Source organism: Rhinichthys klamathensis, unplaced genomic scaffold (assembly GCF_029890125.1).
Source record: "Rhinichthys klamathensis goyatoka isolate OS25496 unplaced genomic scaffold, OSU_Roscu_1.1 h1tg000183l_1, whole genome shotgun sequence".
In the NCBI taxonomy this organism is placed as follows: Eukaryota; Metazoa; Chordata; class Actinopteri; order Cypriniformes; family Leuciscidae; genus Rhinichthys; species Rhinichthys klamathensis.
Genome location: NW_026606711.1, coordinates 1 through 17,445, shown reverse-complemented (window position 1 = coordinate 17,445; position 17,445 = coordinate 1). Strand labels below are relative to the sequence as shown.

General features: G+C 42.2%; 1 protein-coding gene across 2 annotated transcripts; it reads left to right on the top strand.

Annotated features, from left to right (window-relative positions):
• Positions 1–905: 905 nt before the first annotated feature.
• Positions 906–16,790, top strand: septin5b (septin 5b). Of its 2 annotated transcripts, none has more exons than XM_056261429.1 (11): positions 906–1,000; positions 9,160–9,250; positions 11,907–11,993; positions 12,077–12,200; positions 12,280–12,414; positions 13,108–13,225; positions 13,366–13,467; positions 14,654–14,750; positions 14,888–15,023; positions 15,118–15,220; positions 15,688–16,790. In XM_056261429.1, exons 1-11 carry the CDS (start codon positions 944–946, stop codon positions 15,748–15,750), a joined length of 1,113 nt encoding a protein of 370 aa, XP_056117404.1. In that variant the 5' UTR covers positions 906–943; the 3' UTR covers positions 15,751–16,790. The 2 variants fall into 2 exon arrangements, with proteins under 2 accessions (XP_056117404.1, XP_056117405.1); XM_056261430.1 differs by lacking the exon at positions 906–1,000 and adding an exon at positions 1,014–1,156.
• The last annotated feature ends 655 nt before the right edge of the window (positions 16,791–17,445 follow it).

The window sequence follows — 17,445 nt, the reverse complement described above, 5'->3', positions numbered from 1 at the left end:
TACTGCAGGTCACATTCATTCACTGGCCTACTTCGTTTCCCCCCCAACAAAGTTACAATGTCAGCATGTTCCTAATTTAAGCGGCCTTTGCTGTGTTTTTAGAATAAACAAACCGATCCGTTTCTGACACAGAGAGGAACAATTCCCTAGTCGGGCCTGGTAACCTGTCACAATGTTTCCTGGGCAGTATTTACAGAGCAGGGTCTCATTGTGTTCCGCACCAGACATCTTCCTTTCCACTTTGTCCTCTGTGAGGAAAATCACAATGCATGAGAATACATACATGACCTGGATAATCTGAGCACTCAAAGGCTGTCTCACATACATCCATTCATTCAAACCATTATGGAGAACTACCTACGAGTCTGGATATGACGTTATACTGCCACCACGCGACTCTGTGTTGAAACAACATCAGAACGGTCTCATTTGAATTTTTTTTGTTTTTTTTTTATCAATTATTATTATTATTATTTTAAATTGAACTAAATAATTAAAGAAACACTTTAGGTACGTCGAATTATTGGTCAGTTTAAAAGTGTCCGTTTATTTATTAATAAATCCTTACAGTATTTCTAAATCATATGGTCTTTATTTTATGTAGGCTAAATATCGATTTATTATTAGTTTTATGTGATCAATGAAATAAATTCGCAAATGGTTGGCCCTATATGATCAGATGTGGCTACTGTTAGAGCGTTCCCCTCCGCATTCGGCAGCATCATAATTATTCCAGCTGTTCTGAAAGCCAAAATATGAAACCTACTATGGTTAAACCTCTTCTAATGAATATTAATTACGTAATAATGCCGTTGTGCGGTTGCCATCCAATAGCAGTAGTCTTTAAATAGAGCGTCCAATGAGAAGGCTGGATAAATGAATATTAATGAGCAAGCCTTCTCCATAGTACGGTTTGGGATTTCGCGTTCCGAAAGCGGTCGGGATGACGAGCAGCGCCAGGTACAAGAGCCGAGCGGTGAAATCAGGTAAGATGTGTGAAGTATTAACGGTGTGTGACTGAAATAGCAGCGGGATTTAATAAAGGAAATGTAATGTCTGTTTGCATCAATCGTTGTGGATTTCTCAACGCTTGAATGGGCGTCTGCATCCTTCACCTGCTGCGGGCATCTCACATCACACAGCAGAGGATGGAGAGGTAAGCATGCTTTATTGTCTGTAATCATTATTTCTATGAGTTTAACATAGGTTAATCCACATCTGTGAACATGCATATATTTCTGGGACACTGCTATGAATAGCGGTCCTGCATCATCACTCACAGCTTCTGTCTACAGCTGTTTGGTCAGAGAGTAACAATGAACACGAAAATATCATTTTCTGTATATTTGATCAGGCATTTAAGGATTGCAAATATCTGTTCTATCAAATACATGGATGCTGTCCATTTTCAGAGATGCATGAAACTAATCCTCACCGCCTGCTTTCAGTGTCCCACATTTCACATGTCTCTGTTTAACCTCACTGTAAAGCAGCAGGAGAATTGCATCCATTGCATCATTTGAGAACAATGAGAACGATGCTGATACCATCATCATTAGCCACTGTCTTAAAGTTTTCATTAAATGTCACTGAATCTAATTACATAACTATTTTAAATGATATGCGTCATGAATCTCAAAGAAAGGCCATATTCCACCTCAAACACCATAGAAAAGTAAAACATTGCATTTTGCTGAAAAGAAAATGAATCATGTTTGATCGCAAATTAGATTATTTGCATTGTGACACTAATACACATTACTATAATGAGAATTAAAGGAGAAATGTGTTTAAATATTAGAGAAATAAAGTCACAATGCAAAATAATGCATAATAAAATAATAGTCTTTTCTTTTAAATTACTGGGGTGACATTTACCCATGTAGTGCTATTAATTATAAATATCCTTGTTAATTTATTATATGATTTTGTTTATTTTTTGTACTGAGGTGTTGCAATGTTTTGTGGTATTTTTCTGATTTCACATTCTCTTAAGAAAACATGGTAAGTGTGAGTTAAGCTGATGTTCATGTGGTCTGCTGTGCACTGGCTTAGAAAATGTGAAAACTTGGCTCTCCGTATGTCCACCCGAGGGCGAACTGTCAGTCATTCTGGACGACTGATGAAAGTAACGCTAATGCCTCTTTCTGCTAGGAAACATCCAATTCATTTCTTGCGTTATTTCTCTGTGAACGCCCATGAATGCATGCAAACACGCTTTCCCATGGCTGAGACTGTTGCCAAGTGTGCTTGAAAGCCAAATCCAATATCCATGGCCCTAGGTGAGGATAAACCTCTCTCCAGACAGGCCAAACAATCCTGGAGATGAAGCCAAGCAGGAGAGTCTATTGTACAACGACAGATTTTAAGTAGTTGACCTCCACTTTCTGACCCAAAATTGCCATTTTATGTAATGCTATCTCAAAAGCAAACTCTACTAATTAGTCTTATTGTGTTAGTGTTTTAATCCAAACACAGATTCAAACTGGGCCATTCAGTCATGCACAGCCATTCCTTTCCTAGAGATTATACTCTGCTGTTCTCTAATATGAATTGGACCAATAAACAGGGCCAAATTTGCATATTTGTGATTCAAACCAAGCATAATGATTATATATGACAGCAGAGAGGTTTTATATAATAGGATAAATGATGTAATATTTGAAATATGGACCGTGAGGCCTTCAGGCATGAGCGCTCCCGCACAGACTCACTAAGCACAATGAAACATGGCAGGAATTGTGGGATTGCCCTAGTAATGTAGCACGTGTGGCATACATCAGGCTGGCTGTGAAGGTTGGGGGTGGGGCGCTTGGATTCATTTTTATCCCTTCAGCTATCACATGATTTGGCTTGCCTATGTCCGTTTTTTGCATACTGTACAGTTGTTTAGATATGGAAATGAATGTGGTAGTATTAGCATTGTATTATTAATGGGATAGTTCACCCAAAAATGAAAATTCTGTCATTAATGACTCACCCTCATGTCGTTCCAAACCTGTAAGACCTTCGTTTATCTTCGGAACACAAATTAAGATATTTTTGATGAAATCTGAGAGGTTTCTGAACCAGCCATAGGCAGCAACGTCATTGCAACTTTGAAGGCCCTGAAAGGTAGTAAAAACATCGCTAAAATAATCCATGTGACTACAGTGATTCAACCTTAATGTTATGAAGCGACTAGAATACTTTTTTGTGTGCAAAATCCCCCCAAAATAACGACATTATTCAACAATCTCTTCTTTTCCATGTCATTCTCCTACGCTGTTGACGTAGTGTAAAGAGAACAGCGCTTCCTAATTCTACGTCAGAACGTAGGCTCACTATTGGCCGATGCTGGTCATGTGAGCACCACGACACATGCGTGTGAAGCTGACGCAGGAGCTAGCCAATAGTGAGCCGACGTTCTGACGTAGAACCCAGAAGCACTGCACTCTTTACACTACGTCAACAGCGTAGGAGAATGACATGGAAGAGAAGGGATCGTTGAATAAAGTCGTTATTTTAGTTCCCTTTCGAGGGAACTCGCACTGCGTCGTTGAAAACGACTCTTTGGGGACGCTCCCTAAGCGTGCGCCTCTGAAGTATGAATGAAACTAATCCAATCCTGATTGGTGTTACGTCGTGACGTAACATGTGACGGCATAACCGGATGTATAAAAACGGCGCTGATGCAAACACATACCAGCTTTCGCTCTTCAGCAAGCGCTATCTGTTGAAAACTGTCTGTCTTATTTGGTGTTGTATTGTCTGTTTGAAAGTGAGAGTATGGCGAGTGAGCAATTCACTAGATGTGTGCACCCCTGTCCTAGATTTATCACGGGTGGGGACACGCATCCATTATGTGTGAATTGTTTGGGAGTGCAGCACGCACAGGCAGCTCTCGAGGGAGCTGCCTGTGATCCCTGTACACATTGTGAAGCACTTCCATTGAGAGTGCTGCGCTCCAGCTTGGCTGTTTTTGATAAAGATGGCCAAGCTCGCGATCCTTGCGGTTCAGGTCCCGCGTCCGTTGAGGCGGCGCGGAGGCTTAGATCGTGGGGATCGCAAAAGGATCTCGCAGATGAGAACGAGACTGCTGAGGCACTTTCTCGTTCATCATCTGTGGATTCTATAACACTCGCTCATGATGCAGAAGCCCGCGCTGCGGCTTCTTCTGCCCATGACGAGTGCCCGGTGCTTGAACTATCCGCTTCCGAGGAAGTGGATGTGATCAGCATCGGGAGCGGGGAACATGAGTCACACTCGCCGACTCATGTTCCCGCGTATGAGGAGTTAGTGGAGGTTGTGACGCGTGCTGTGGCCAAACTCAATATTAGTTGGCCACAAGATAAGCAGGATGATTCTCGTCAGAGCAAGTTAGACGAGAGATTCCTGCAGCATCGCTCACAGCCTCAGCGCCGGGGCTTGCCTTTTTTCCCGGATCTTCATAAAGAGATTTCGAGATCCTGGGAGAAGCCCCACTCATCTCGTATTTCATCACCTACGTTATGTGATTATAGTAATGTGGTGGGTGCGAGAGAGTCGGGGTATGGCAAGATGCCGCGGGTGGAGGAAGCTTTAGCGAGCTATCTTTCTCCCGAAGCGACATCTTCGCTTAAAGCCCCGGCGCTGCCCAGCAAACCATGCAGGGACACTTCTGCGATGGTGGGCAGGGCTTATATGGCGGCTGGTCGGGCTGGTGCGTCCCTGCACTCTATGGCAATCTTGCAGGCGTACCAGGCCGATATCCTAAAAGACCTAGATGAGGGTGAGGGCCCAACACCCGAAGATATTGCGGAACTTAGAAGAGCAACTGATTTATCTCTCCGAGCCACTAGGGAGACGGCCCGTGCTATTGGCCGCTCCATGGCAGCTTTGGTGGCCACAGAGAGGCATCTATGGCTTAATCTGTCCGGTATTAAGGATAAGGACAGATCATTTTTGTTGGATGCCCCGTTATCGCCTTCTGGCCTGTTCGGCGACGCAGTAAACACCGTTGTCGACAGGTTTCAGGAGGCGAAAAAACAGTCAGCAGCTTTTCAGCAGTATCTCCCTCGCCGATCTAGATCTGGGTCTAGGAGGGCTGGTCCAAGTGGCCAGCCTCAGCCGTCAGCCAGCTCCTCCCATCGCCTGGAGCAAAAGGAGAGCGTTTCCTCTCGAGCCCCTCCCTCGGGAGCTTGGCAACAGAGGAAACGTTCTCACTCTAAATCCTCTGGCCAGAAGGGCGACTTGAGGGCCGTCATTCAGGCAAAGAGGGCTTCAGGAAAGAGGTCCTAGCCAATCTGGTAGGACCTCTGAGGGCTGTCCCCCCCGTGAGGGAACAACCGAGGTTGTTTTCACAACGGAGCCCTCTGGAAAGAGATGTTGTCCCGCCGTCTTGGACGCTTCGGGTCGCATCGATTTCCAGCGAACGCACACCGTGGCGTTCGCCCCAAGAGCTTGCAAGAGAGCACCGACTATGGTCACAAAATCGTTCTCGTCCGCTTCCTGCCAGTTCGCTGTGTCAAGGGGTCGAGAACAGTGCTCGAGAAACACCCGAGGCCAGTCTCGAGAGGCTGGTTCCCTTAGTAAATTTTGTAGAGGGGTGGCGCCTTCTTCCAAATATTTCTCTATGGGTCCTGAATATAATAGAAAAAGGATACAGACTGCAGTTTGGTCACCGACCTCCCAGGTTTGCAGGGGTGGTGCCGACTACAGTGGTTCCAGAACAGGCTCGGGTTATGGAACAAGAAGTACAGGCTCTCCTGGTCAAAGGGGCTATAGAAATTGTTCCCCCACCAGACAGAGAGTCCGGATTTTACAGCCGATACTTTATAGTTCCAAAGAAGGATGGCGGGCTAAGGCCGATTTTGGATCTAAGGCAGTTGAATCGGTCTCTGAGGAGATTCAGGTTCAAAATGCTTACGATTCCCATCATTGTGAATCAAATCAGGTCCGAGGACTGGTTTGTCACGATAGACCTAAAAGACGCCTATTTTCATGTCTCCATCCTTCCGTGTCACAGGAGGTTCCTAAGGTTTGCTTTCGGGGGCGAAGCATATCAGTATCGGGTTCTTCCGTTCGGCCTAGCACTCTCTCCCCGCACGTTCACGAAGTGTATGGATGCAGCTCTGGCTCCATTAAGACTTCAGGGCATCCGTATACTGAATTATATCGACGACTGGCTCATATTGGCCCAGTCTCGGGAAATGGCGGTTCGGCATCGAGATGTCGTCCTTGGCCACATTCAGGAATTGGGGTTGAGACTCAACACGAAAAAAAGCGTGTTGGAACCAGCTCAGAAAACAACGTTTTTGGGCGTGGTATGGAATTCGGTTACGATGCGGGCACACATGTCTCCCGCACGAATCGAGTCCATCCTGACAATGGTTTCTGGGATAAAGCTAGGCCAGCCCATCACTGTGAAGAGGTTTCAAAGGATGCTGGGCCTCATGGCAGCGGCATCCAACATTATACCTTTGGGCCTTCTACATATGAGGCCCCTCCAGTGGTGGCTGAAAGCCAAGGGGTTTTCCCCCAAGGGGAATCCATTTCGTATAATCAGAGTAACGCGCAGATGCCTTCGTTCTCTATTAATATGGAAGAAACCTTGGTTCCTGTCCCAAGGGCCAGTGTTAGGAGCGTCGTGTCGCCGGAAAACCGTTTCGACAGACGCCTCCCTCACTGGCTGGGGCGCGGTCATGGACGGCCGCTTTGCCAGGGGTCTGTGGCAGGACCATCATCATTCTTGGCATATAAATTGCCTGGAGATGTTGGCTGTGTTCAGGGCTCTGAGGAGCTTCCTTCCAGACATCAAGGGTTACCATGTCCTAGTACGATCGGACAATACATCAGTGGTAGCTTATCTGAACCGACAAGGGGGACTCAGATCGCGCCCTCTATCCAGATTGGCGCATCAGATTATTCTTTGGTCCCAGGGGAAAATATTGTCTATCAGAGCAATATATGTCCCGGGGGTTCAGAATCGGGGAGCAGACATCCTATCGAGGCAGGGGCTGAGGCCCGGGGAGTGGAGACTTCACCCAGACGTGGTGAAGCTAATATGGCAGAGGTTCGGACCTATGGAAGTGGATTTATTCGCGTCTCAAGAGACGTCCCACTGTCCCCTTTGATTTTCCCTCACCCATTCAGCCCCGCTGGGGTTGGATGCCATGGTACAGGCTTGGCCGAGGCTTCGCCTGTATGCTTTTCCCCCCGTTGCTCTGCTTCCGGGAGTCCTAGAGAGGGTCCGTCAGGAGGGCATCAGTCTTCTTCTGGTAGCCCCGTTGTGGCCGGCCCGAGTATGGTTTTCAGACATCGTATCACTCCTGATAGACTCGCCGTGGCAGATTCCTCTGAGGAGGGATCTGTTGTCTCAGGCGGAGGGCACAGTTTTCCACCCTCGCCCAGAGTTGTGGAAGCTGTGGGTCTGGCCCCTGAGGGGGTCCAGTACTTAAATGCTGGGTTATCGGACGGGGTGGTTGATACCATACTTAACTCTAGGGCTCCGTCTACTAGGAGATTGTATGGCCTCAAGTGGAATGTTTTTGCCACTTGGTGTAGAGAACATGAGCTAGATCCAGTTAACTGCCCGGTGGCTTCAGTTCTGGAGTTTCTTCAAAATCGCTTCTCTGCGGGTCTCTCCCCATCCACGCTTAAAGTGTACGTAGCTGCCATTGCGGCTTTCCATGCACCACTGGGCGATGGGCCTTTGGGGAGGCACCAACTGGTTGTACGTTTTCTCCGTGGTACATGGAGGATGAGACCGACAACCAGGTCCAGGGTTTCCTCCTGGGACCTGGCAGTGGTTCTCGAGGGGTTATCCCTTGCCCCCTTCGAACCTCTTCAGTCGGCGTCACCCAAGGATCTGACTTTCAAGATGGCATTCCTCTTAGCCATTACTTCCCTTAAGAGGGTGGGAGATCTCCAAGCCCTGGCAGTAACGCCAGCTTGCTTGGAGTTTGCACCTGGCGGAGTTAAGGTCATTTTGAACCCAAGACCGGGCTATGTGCCTAAGGTGCCTTCTAATGCGGCACGGTCTACAGTCCTTCAGGCTTTTCATCCTCCACCTCATGTGTCGGCAGAGGAAGAGAGGCTCCATTTGCTCTGTCCTGTCAGAGCGTTGAGCATTTACCTTGAGAGGTCCTCTTCCTGGAGGAGGTCGGACCAACTGTTGGTGTGTTTTGGGTCACCTAAAAAGGGGCTCCCTGCGTCCAAACAAACTATTAGTAATTGGATTGTTCAGGCTATTACCGAGGCCTACAAGGTGCGCAATATGCCTTCACCTTTGGCCGTTAGGGCTCACTCGACTAGAGGCATGGCTTCCTCTAGGGCTCTCCAACTGGGCGTGCCTCTTCAGGAGATCTGTGAGGCAGCCGGTTGGGCTACCCCGCACACCTTTATCAGGTTTTATGGTCTGCACCTCCCTAGTACGCCTGGTGCGCGAGTGCTCTCGTCCTAGTTTTGTGCCTGTTTCAGTTTCACTTTAGGGCGGGCCTTGTTCCGGTGCGTGGCATAGTGGGCATTCGTTCCCCAAAGAGTCGTTTTCAACGACGCAGTGCGAGTTCCCTCGAAAGGGAACGTCTCGGGTTATGACTATAACCCTTGTTCCCTGAGAAGGGAACGAGACACTGCGTCGTCCTGCCACGCCCCTAGAGGCCTTAGAGCGTCTTGCTTCATCGCGAGGCTGGTATGTGTTTGCATCAGCGCCGTTTTTATACATCCGGTTATGCCGTCACATGTTACGTCACGACGCAACACCAATCAGGATTGGATTAGTTTCATTCATACTTCAGAGGCGCACGCTTAGGGAGCGTCCCCAAAGAGTCGTTTTCAACGACGCAGTGTCTCGTTCCCTTCTCAGGGAACAAGGGTTATAGTCATAACCCGAGACGTTTTTTTTGCACACAAAAGTATTCTCATCGCTTCATAACCTTAAGTTTGAACCACTGTAGTCGCATGGACTAATTTAACAATGTCTTTACTACCTTTCTGGGTCTTGAAAGTTGCAATGACGTTACTGTCAATAGAGGGACAGAAAGCTTTCAGATTTTATCAAAAATATCTTCATTTGTGTTCCGAAGTTGAACGAAGGTCTTACGGGTTTGGAAGGACATGAGGGTGAGTGATTAATGACAGAATTTTCAGTTTTGGGGGAACTATCCCTTTATATTATCCCATTATAATCCAATTTTTCAGGAAAAAGAGTATGTCGGCTTCGCCACCCTCCCAAACCAGGTTCACAGGAAGTCGGTCAAAAAAGGCTTTGATTTTACACTCATGGTGGCAGGTGAGTTTCCTTATCACCAATGTTGTTATTGTTAACTAAAGCTAAAATTAGAACTATTAAATATGGTTTCCCTTCATTGAAATAAAGCTGAAACATAAATATTGGATGAAAGACTTAAAGGGGACCTATTATGCAAAATTCACTTTTATAAGGTGTTAGAACACAGATGTGTGTCCACAGTGTGTATAAACAACCAGCTTATAATGGTACAAATCCACCCACTCCTTTTTAATAATCCCCATGAATCATAAATAGTCTCTCCAAAGAGTGGTTCCAGAAGCCCCGCCCACGACTGGTGATGATGTGCCCTATTAACATAGATCCCGCCCTGAGTGAGCTGCAGTGGTCCGCCATTTCTGTTTCCTCGCTGTAGCAGCTGGAGATATACAATGTCTGCACCAAAAAAAACATTACAAATGTTCTGTTATTGGATGTACCAATGAACATAAGAGTCTCCAAAGACTCCCGACATCTGAGCCACTGAGGACACCGTAGTTGAATTTAATTTATAAAGGAAACGTGGCAAAGAAAGCCGTTAAAGTGTTTTAAATTTGCACAAATCATTTTACGCTGGACTGCTTTACAAACAAGGGTCAGTTCAATGCTGGATTTGAACAAAAGTTGTTTCTGAAAAACATGCTAGTCGATGAGTTGAATCCATTTAACGCCACAACAGCTAGGCTACATAAATGTATTCTCTAACCACTCAGAATCGTCCAGTTGCATTTCTAAAAGTTGTAACTGAGTCCATCAGTGTCCGACTCTGGTTCGAACGTAAGGAACACCACTACTGAAACTTTCTGACATTTTGGGTATGTGACATTCTTCATTTTTGTTGTTGTCAGAGTATCCGAAGCATGAGCTGTAAAGGCTCCGCCCTCTTCTGGAAAGCGGGGCGGGGAGCAGCAGCTAATTTGCATTTAAAGATATATGTAGAAAACAGCATGTTGCTTTCTTCCACTCCTTAAACGGGCATTAACAACAAGGTATAATAAATTATCTGTTGAGTATTTTAAACTGAATCTTCACAGACACATTCTGGGAAAAACTGAGACTTATATTACATGCTTCTTGCAGTGACTGGTGTGAGGGCGGGGCAAACTGTCACTCACATGAGATCGTCCGATATCAAACCCCAACGATCCAACGATCCAATCAAATCCTGATAGACAAAATCAAGTCCCGCCCTACATTTTTTCCTTATTCCAGAAGCTGTTTCACTCGGATATATGCCACAATGAAGAAGAAAAGATTATTGCAACTTCCGTTTCATGCCGACTTAAAAAAAATGTTCCCTTGAAATAAAATAAGTTCAATTACTAAAATGACTAAAACTGAAATAAATATAAAATAAAGCTAAATAGAAATATAAAAAAGTCACAAAATTACTTAAATGAAAGCTGAAAATATAAAAATAATACTTAAAATATTACTGAATACTATGATAATATATAAATAATACTTAAACAACACTGCTTATCACCAAAACAGGAATTAAAAAGTATTTTTGCCACTTTTGATGATTCAGCCCTAGTGAAAAATAAATATACCAAAATGTATTTGAAAATGTTATGCAAAGTATGCTAGAAATACATTTACATATTTATGTAGTTAATATAAATAGCCTGCAATTGTACTGTTGTTGGTATACTAAATTGATATACTTAAAGTCAAGTCAAGTCAAATATATTTATATAGCGCTTTTCACAATACAGATTGTATCAAAGCTGCTTCACAGTATCAATCAAAACAACTTAACAGTGTTTGTTTATTACTGGAAAAAGACATCCAAGTTTGGTAGAGCTGATCAGTGGTATGATGGGTCATTTAATTTGAATATTCCCAACTGAGCAAGCCAAAGGCAACAGTGGCAAGAAACCGAAAAACTCCATCAGATGACCCAATGGAGAAAAAAAAAAACCTTGGGAGAACCCAGGCTCAGTGGGGGCCAGTTCTCCTCTGGCGTTTATGAAGTAGAGGCCGAATTTACAGTAACTGTAAGATAAAATTTATATGAATGCCTGGCTAAATAGATGCGTCTTTAGTCTAGTTTTAAACTGGGAGAACGAGTCTGAGCAACGAACAATATCAGGAAGGCTATTCCAGAGCTTCGGAGCTAAATGTGAAAATGCTCTCCCTCCTTTGGTGGATCTGGATAAAGCTTGCTAAATTGGAAGAACTAATTTTGTACTTAATGCACTTTAGTTATCCAGAAATAGTGCTGAGGTCCAACTAAAGATATACATAAGTATATTTGATGCTGCTAAAATGGAACTATTGCAAGTATACTTTAGGTACGCTTTAAATATCTTACATTTAACGACTGATATTATACAGTGATCATAATATCCTTACTAATAGTGATATTAAAACACATTTTAGGCTTAATATTAAGAAATGTGCATTGTGCAATAAAGTTAAATTATAATATATCAGTAAGTCTTAAGTGATATGTCAATAAATATGTTAATAGATTTGTACTATACTTGGTATGAAATAAATATATTTTAAATACATTTTAGTCTAGTTTTTTTCACTATGTGGAGATTATGGAGAGACGACAGAATTCAATCGTGCCTCGACCACATGAGTGTGACATCTCAATGTATCTGGGCCATAAGTGCATTTCTGAATGTTTAAACTCCATGTTTTCCAGGGGAGTCTGGTCTTGGAAAGTCCACCCTCATCAACAGCTTGTTCCTCACAGATCTGTACAAGGACAGGAAACTCCTGAATGCTGAAGGTATATTTCTACTCCCATGCTCGCAGATTTTACTGCAATTTAAATATTAAATAAAGTCACCAAATAGGTATTCTGTTGATTAGAGCGTATTAATCAGACTGTGGAGATCATCAAACACACCGTTGACATTGAGGAGAAGGGCGTTAAGCTGAAACTGACCATTGTAGACACACCAGGTTTTGGAGACGCTGTCAATAATACGGAGAGGTACGTACGTACTCAGAGTTTACCACAGATTTGTTCATTCAATTATTGGTAATCTGACAATTTCCTCTCAATCCTGCAGCTGGAAGGCCAATACTGACTATATTGACCAGCAGTTTGAACAGTATTTTCGGGATGAAAGTGGCTTAAACAGGAAGAACATCCAGGATAATCGAGTTCACTGCTGCTTGTACTTCATCCCTCCATTTGGCCATGGGTAATATACGCCTGACTCTATGGGCCCTATTTTAACGATCTAAGCGCATGGTCTAAAGCGCACGGCGCAAGTGCACTTAGGGCGTGTGTCCGAATCCACTTTTGCTAGTTTAACGACGGGAAAATGGTCGGCGCACCCAGCGCATGGTCTAAAAGGGTTGTCCCTATTCTCTTAATGAGTAATGGGTGTGTTTTGGGCGTAATAAACCGATCAGAGTCTCATCTCCCATTCCCTTTAAAAGCCAGTTGCGCTCGCACCATGGCGGATTCGCTATTTACATGGCGGGATTTGCAAGCGGAAAGACTGAACGCTTCTCCAGAGCGCAAACGGATCTTCTCGTCCACGAGGTTAAAGCGAGCAAGCAGACCATCTACGGGACGAGCCGGATTCCACCATATCTTTATGTACACAATATCCTTTACATTGTAATCCTTTAATTTTTCACATTTAAAAACGTTTGTGTGCTGCTGCGCGTGCCTGTGTGTGTGCCTTGTGGACGTGAAAATGATAACTATGTCAGGCTGAAACTAGCAAAAAACACTTGCGTCGCGCCAAATTGCGTCCGGTGTATGATAGGGCCCTATATGTATATATATATATATATATATATATATGCATGTATATTTTGACAGCAAAGTAAATAAAGTATCTCAGACCGGATAAGCTCACTCACTCTCTCTGCTCTCCTCCCAGGCTGCGGCCCGTGGACGTGGAGTTTATGAAGGCTCTGCAGGACAAGGTGAACGTGGTTCCACTCATTTCCAAGGCTGACTGTCTGACGCCAGCGGAGATGAGGAAGATGAAGGACAGGGTAAAGCGGATCCACCTCCACCTCAGCCTGTTTATACTGTACATGCACACACTCAGTTCACATTCATACACACAGCGTGTCCTTGCTCGATAGTGTCAGGGCTTCTGACGTAACACATGTTTTTGATCCTTCTATTCAAGGTGAGAGAGGAGATTGAGAAGTTCGGTATCAAAGTATACCAGTTCCCAGACTGTGATTCCGATGAGGACGAGGAGCTCAAGCAACAGGACCGAGAGCTTAAGGTCCGTTTTATGACTTATAAATGGATGCTTGAGTACGTAATGACTCGAGACATGAAAAATTATGTTTTCTGTTCCATCCAAGGCTGATGTCTGGTTCATAAGGTCCATGTCAGAAAAAAAAACAGTATGAGTGAAAGTATTTTACTACGAAACCAAGTGAGCTGCCTCCGTCAAGGGGTTCAAAAATGTATCACGGTTTCCACAAAAATATTAAGCAACATTGAAAATAATAAGAAATGTTTCTTGAGCAGCAAATCAGCATATTAGAGTGATTTCTGAAGGATCATGTGACTCTGAAGACTGGAGTAATGATGCTGAAAATTCAGCTTTGATCAAAGGAATAAATTATATTTTAAAATCTATTCAAAAAGAAAACAGTTGTTATAAATTGTAATAATTAGTGAAACCAAGTGAACTTAAATAAAATAATAAATAAAATAAGATAAAATAACAAATAAAATTTAAATAAATATTTGTTTGAACAAGGGACACAATCCAGAGTTATATTACTGTCACTTTGATACTATTATAGTTTTGATCAATATTTTGAATTATTTTTTGTTTTATTTTAATTTGTGTTTTTGCAATTTTCATTAACTATTTTTTAATAAAAAATATTTTTAGTAATTTTTATTTTTCAGTTTTAGTTATCGTAGTACATCAAGTTAAACTAAAAGAACTAAACTAAATTTAACTAAATGCAACTAGCTGAAATAAAATAACCATAATTTAAAAATATATATATATATTTTATTTCATTACATTTAACCTTTAATTTATTTCAAGTAACGTATGTTTTTTTAAAAAGATTTAGTTTAAACCCTGTCACAATCTTCAAAAGAATTGCTATAAACTCAACTCTTACTGGAGAACCTGACCAACTAACTAACAAACTAATGTAAACTCAAAAACAAGGCTTAAGCTAGTCTCAGACTAAAATGCATGTTTGAGCTGTTTTAACTGAAAACAATTTGCACTGATATATCTTAAAATATGTCAGTGACATAGTTTTGTCTCAAGATTCACACCAATAATGTTTTTTTCTAAGGCACATTTATAAAAGCCATTTAAATGTCCTAAAAAAGGCTTAATCCTGGCTTAATCTAAGCCCTGTCTGTGAAACCAGGCCTAAAAGCATTACAGCTTAGAAGCAAGAAATATAAATCTCTATGTTTTGTGCTTTTAGGAGAGCACTCCATTTGCCGTGATTGGAAGCAACACAATAGTGGAGGTCAAAGGTCAGCGGGTGAGAGGGAGACTTTACCCATGGGGCATTGTGGAAGGTCAGTACAAATCTGTGCTTGAATATCTACATTTTGCACAAGACAAACTCTGTACATACAGCGAAAGTAAGACTTAAAATTTATATAATTAACCAACTAGATAAATTTCAACCCCCTCCAACTCTTTTTCATCACAGTGGACAATCAGTCCCATTGTGATTTCGTCAAGTTGAGGACCATGTTGATTCGCTCACACATGCACGACCTGAAAGACATCACGTGTGACGTGCACTATGAAAACTACAGGGCGCAGTGCATACAGCAAATGACAAGGTAAGTCACAATGGTTTTTCCAAATATCTTACTAAACATAATAGGAAAAAATACAGCCATTGAGTTCACTTATGAAATGTTTGGTTTTCACCAGCAAACTGACCCAGGATAATCGTGTGGAAAGTCCCATCCCGATACTACCACTGTCCACCCCTGACGTAGAGACAGAAAAGCTGATAAAGATGAAGGATGAAGAGGTCAGCAGTCCTGCTTAATCTAGCTATTTTATTTCTTAAAGGGATAGTTCACCCAAAAATGAAAATGTTGTCATAATTTGATCACCGTCAAGTGGTTCCAAACCTGTGTGAGTTTCTTTCTTCTGTTGAACACAAAAGAAAATATTTTAAAGAATGTTGGTAACCAGACAGTTGATGGACCCCATTGACTTCCATTGATTTTTTTCCTACTATGGAAGTCAATGGGGTCCATCAACTGTTTAATTGCCAACATTCTTCAAAATATCTTCTTTTGTGTTCAACAGAAGAAAGAAACTCATACAGGTTTGGATCAACTTGAGGGTGAGTAAATGATGGCAGAATTGTCATTTTTGGGTGAACTATCCCTTTAACTTTGTAAATGTGGCCCTGAGCACAAAACTAGTCAGGAAAATAGTATTTTTGAGACATTTGCAAATGCTGAATCTGCCTAATATTGTCCCTTACAGTTGCGGAGGATGCAGGAGATGCTTCAGAAAATGCAACAGCAGATGCATGAACAGGACCTGTGAATCTATTCCCGCACAGAAACGGCTGATTTATACTTCTGCTCGTCTGCAAGCAGACACATAACACTTTAACATCACACTGAAGGATATGCAGTAGTGAAAAAAAAAACAAAAAAAAAAACAAACAAATGTATTTGTATGTTAAAACACAATACACAGATATGAATGCATGTGTTGAGCACTGCGGTTAACAGGGTCACTTCTGAGCCTGATATTTAAAAACCAGGCTCCAAGTAGAAATATTTAGTTACGCTAAATGATTTAGTGATTCGTTCGTTTTCACACTTTGTACAGTCTGTGATGCTGTATGACTGTTTCCATGGCAAAGACTGCTTTATTCACAGTAGACATGGCAAATGTTCTGTCTTGTTCTATTTTTTTGTGACCCGTTTCTATCCCATTTTTAAAATTATTTTTAGTAGTGTGTGCGGGTGTGTGTGCTGATTTGCTTGTGGAAAACTAAACATTTGAGTGATTTTCTACTTTTGAAGCAGCTATACCAACAAAGTCATTACATTTTGAACGAGGTGTATGCAGTTATGAAGTATCAACATTTGCTGTTAATAGCAAACCCTTTAACAGTATTATTAAACCTTAATTATTTTTCATTGTTTATTAATTTACTTGTGTCTGAAGGCCTAATCGGAGCACGCTTCAGTTGCAAACTTTGCTGTATGTTAAAGAGAATTTTCTCAGATCAAACATGTTTGTTTTCTTTTAGCAACTGCACATAAAAAAAGTAATTCTTTTTCACAACTTGTATAATTCCGGTTATGATAGGCCACTTAAGACAGCTGCTCCAGCTCTAAAATACCAAATTATTTGTAATATTAAAAAAAATAAAAATGGATATCAGACCATCTTTATCAGTAAAAAGGCTCTGAGACATTTTAATATCACTTGTTTGTTTTTAGATGGATGCATTGAGATATTGATTTGTATGGCCTGTATGTGTTTACTCAAGCTATTCCTATGAGCATGATGAATGCACCATCTGTCATATATCATGATTCCTTTGACAAATAAACAGATCCTCTGCGGTAGAGCCTGTCTGATCTATACATCTTTTCATCATTGTTAAATGTTTTTTGCTCATTTCCAAATTTACGTTTCATAGTCTATGTTATTTTGGTACATCACTATGTATTCAAATATATTAGTTTGAAAGTATAATTTAAAGTATGTTGAAAGTAAAATGCTTATGTGCTAAAGGTGGGGGGTTTAAATCATCCCAGTGACTCGAATCTTTCGAAAGATTCGTTCAATGAGACAACTATAATCACTCTCCAAGTCGTCGAGTAAAACAAGTGAGTAGAGTGTCTTCAAATCTACTAAGAAACTCCAGAAAGATTTTTTAACATCATGTAATTTTCCATTCCCTTTGTTAACTAGCAGCAAATCTCCACGAACGTATTCATTTAGTTCATTCACGAATCACGAACACGTTTAGAAAGCCAGCAAAGAGGGCGTATTCGTTCAGTAGTTCCAACCAATCAAATATTCCTTCCACTGCCCGCAGTCGAACGCTATTGGTTCGCGCTACAATCAATCTTTGAAGGCTGTCTTTGATTTGAATGTGAACGAGAACGGTTTTGTTCAAGCTAAGGTGGTCTAGTTCAAAAACACGACCCACCAATGTGTGCAACAGAGTGCAAGTAAACTGCGTAAAATGTGCCAGTCACAAGTTTATCTTGTGGT

Excerpts from the sequence above, each read along its gene's own strand:
- septin5b (XM_056261429.1), top strand. The coding sequence starts at position 944 with ATGACGAGCAGCGCCAGGTACAAGAGCCGAGCGGTGAAATCAGGTAAG. Across the intron at positions 11,994-12,076 it reads GAAACTCCTGAATGCTGAAG|AGCGTATTAATCAGACTGTG; the intron begins GTATATTTCTAC and ends TCTGTTGATTAG. Across the intron at positions 12,201-12,279 it reads GCTGTCAATAATACGGAGAG|CTGGAAGGCCAATACTGACT; the intron begins GTACGTACGTAC and ends TCAATCCTGCAG.